The following is a 3,368-nucleotide window of genomic DNA, read 5'->3' as shown; positions in this document are numbered from 1 at the left end:
TTATACAGTTTTTCTCTGTAGTGCTGTTGGCCCTGGTCGACAGCAACTACAGGTTTATAATTGTAGATATTGGGGCCTATGGGAGAACTGGAGACTCTAGAGTCTTCAGTTCTTCCTTAATGGGTCGGCGGCTGCGCACCAATGATTTGGATCTCCCACCCCCAAGTAACCTACCAGGGGCGAATTTAGATGCGGTGCCTTACATGATGGTAGCAGATGAGGCGTTTCAATTATCCAGGAACGTCATGAGGCCATATCCACGGAGAGGCCTGGACTACCGGCGTAGAATTTTTAATTTGCGCCTTTCACGTGCCCGCCGTCTGGTAGAGTGTTCATTTGGCATTCTCACTGCTAAATGGCGGGTACTTCAGTCCGCAATACAACTGAGTGAAGGCAATGTCAATGGTGTCATCAAAGCATGTGTTGTTCTTCACAACTTTACTAGATACCATGATTGCCCATCATCTGCTGCTGATGAAATTGATTATGCTAATACTGTATTGCATACTCCACGTGTTCTTCCTTCTCGTCGTCAGCCCTCAGGCCTAAAAGTTTGTGATGTGTTAAAAAATTATTTTGTGTCACCAGAGGGAGCGACTGATTGGCAAGACAATGCTGTTGTGCTTTAAATTTTCTTTATATTGTTAGTTAATAAATAGCTTAATGTTCATGTGTGAATTGTATATTATGTTTCTACTTTTCCTTTCCCAAAAAGTTTTGAAGTTGCCACATCATCTTTGTAGTCCTAAGAAGACACAACACTTATATTTTGACCAACATTTTTACTGATCAAAGCATATATATCTTTGCCCAAAACATATTAACATCATATGTAATTTTCGGCCTAATAACCAGAGTCAACCAGAACAAAGAACAGGCCAATGGCGCCAAAAACAAAAAGAAAAAACATAAATGACCTCCCGAAACTTTTGGAACAGAACTTACAGGTTCTGGTAGGTTGGGGGTGGCGATGGTGATGGCGGGTGTCCAGCATGTGCTGAACTTGGCCTAGGTGGTGGACCAACCAGACTGTCAACCTGTGGTATGGCAGATATATATGAAGGGTGTTGTTGCAAGTTTCGATCCTGAGTGTGTGGTACAACTGGAGGTTGAGGGTAGAACGGCATAAAGTCCTGTGTACTGTATTGACCCATTTGGTCATACCCCCCAATATGGCCATGTCGAGCAGACACATGTTGGGACCAGCCTCCAAACATGTGTGTGGTCAGATTGGGCAGTGGATGGATATTCATTAATTGGCCTGTTTGGTTGTTGTTGGGTGTTTTGGGCAGGCTGTTGTTGTGGAGCTATACGTGGCAAGGGGGGTGCTGCAACTGTTGGGTTGGGTTCCTCTGGAAGGTCTTGCACCGCCAGAACATTTGTAGGTGACATTTGCCACTGTTCTAGGTAGTTGAACAAACGAATGGGGTTGTTTGGGGGTGTGGCCGCATCAATAACAATTTGGATACAACCTCTGGTCCGCAGCCTGAGCGAGCGTGGAATGGGCCGTAAATAGCGGGCAAGACTGCGGAAGTACGCTTCCTCCCCATCGTCATGTGCAGCCCTTGACAAATAGTCCAACACCCCTGTATCCACTTGCCTCCTGGTGCCAGTGTTAGAAGCCACCCTTCTGCGCCGCCCACGGTTTGGTCTGGTAGTAGGCTGTGGTGATGTATCCAGAGCCAAGGTTGGACTGCTGCTCTGGCCTCCTTCCTCAACCTCTGGATTGGCCTCCTGTGTGGCAGAAGACGCTGCTGCTGGTTGTGGTTGGTTGCTGCTTGGTGCTTGCCCTGATGGTCCAGCCATTTCGGAATCTTCACCAATGGGGTCAATCACCACCTCCGAGTCAGATGCAGTCTCTCTTTCTGTCAGATTGGACTCTGTTCTGTATTTCACAAATGATTAGAGAGGAAAAAATTATAAACATATTCACATTAGAAGATGTGTCTAAGTTTTTGGGACATGCATCCACTTACGGTCTGAGCTCCATCACCGGGGCAAGAAAATTCAGCCTATCAAAATACAGATATTTTCTTTTTTTCGGTGCTGCATCACCACTCCGCCCAGAAACTTGACGTTCCCGCCGGTATTGATCCCGGCAACTCCGCCAGCGTCTAGTGACATCATTCACTGCAAAGAAGCAAAAGTTGTTTGTGGAATACCAAATAATAATAAAGAATTTTTAGTTTTACATAACGATAACATATTCGGCAGTTTGTAAAAAACATTATCATTGCTGTCACCAATGTGGCTCCCAATATAAATTCCCGATGAGTACGTCTTTGGATTGTGTGAGGAAAGCGGAGTGCCCAGAGGAAACCCACGCAAACACGGAGAGAACATCCAAACTCTTTGCATATTTTGTCCTTGGTGGAATTTGAACCCAGGACTCATATCCACTGAGCCACCATGCTGGCCAAGCACATAACTACAACAGGTCCAGGGTTTGCAAGCACACACAGGCCCTGGAGCCTAAGGGGACATAAAACTCCCTTGGTAAGATCTGAAAGGACTCTAGCTAATATATTGGAACCATATTGGTGTGTCTTGTTAATGTTTTTGTATCCTCAACCAAGAGCTTGGAACATTTACATCACTCCTAAACACACCACATATGATGTGTTCATGCCTATTTTTCTCAAGACAAAAATGTTACAGCACATTTTTGGGTAAAGGATGGTACTTACAAATTTCTTGCTGAACCTCTTGAGGTCGCTCATCAAAATCGGGGAACATGTGGCGACAGATTGCCCTCCATGCTGCGTGTTTTCGTGCGCGGTCAGCATAATGTGCGTCGCGTTGGTCCCATAACTCTGGTCTATCATGGACCAGAGCAATCAGCATCTCAACATTTATATGCCTGGCCATGCTGCTACACAGTACACTCCGTGGAGGCGTGCTTCCTGCTTTGCAATCCAGCGTGGGCCATAAATTAGCATGCCAAAGCTTCCTGATGATGGATGATTCAATTTCCTGTCACCTGGAGAAGTCTTCCGTATTTCTCGCAATGCACACGCATGGTCCGTGTGTAATCCGATTTTTTCTCGCATCCATAGACTTGCATTGGCGAGTCTCGGCCGAGATACGCTGACAATCGCAGCCTGCTGCGAGTTCCCTCGGATCCGAAATACGGTGGAGAAAATATCGGATGATGGGAGCTGGACCATAGATTAACATTGGGCCGAGTGCTATGCGATTTTTTATCGCATAGAACTCGTCCGTATTACGGTCTAGTGTGACCCCGGCCTAAGGAGAACATCGGACTGCACATCTGAATGCAATCCGATTTCAGCGCCCTGGTAGAAAGGAGAACATGGAGACTTTTCTTCTCCCTTTCTTCTCATCCGAGAGAATTGGAACACACTCTG

The 3,368-nt window shown here is 46.1% G+C and overlaps 1 protein-coding gene across 1 annotated transcript; it reads right to left on the bottom strand.

The window, feature by feature from the left end:
- Positions 1-685: 685 nt before the first annotated feature.
- Positions 686-2,159, bottom strand: LOC143786299 (uncharacterized). Its single transcript, XM_077275569.1, has 3 exons — positions 1,977-2,159; positions 1,216-1,885; positions 686-745 (listed from the first exon to the last, which is right to left on the bottom strand). Exons 1-3 carry the CDS (start codon positions 1,988-1,990, stop codon positions 686-688), a joined length of 744 nt encoding a protein of 247 aa, XP_077131684.1. The 5' UTR covers positions 1,991-2,159.
- Positions 2,160-3,368: the final 1,209 nt, after the last annotated feature.

Source organism: Ranitomeya variabilis, chromosome 7, assembly GCF_051348905.1.
Source record: "Ranitomeya variabilis isolate aRanVar5 chromosome 7, aRanVar5.hap1, whole genome shotgun sequence".
Classification (NCBI taxonomy): Eukaryota; Metazoa; Chordata; class Amphibia; order Anura; family Dendrobatidae; genus Ranitomeya; species Ranitomeya variabilis.
This window is presented reverse-complemented; position numbering and strand designations above follow the sequence as displayed.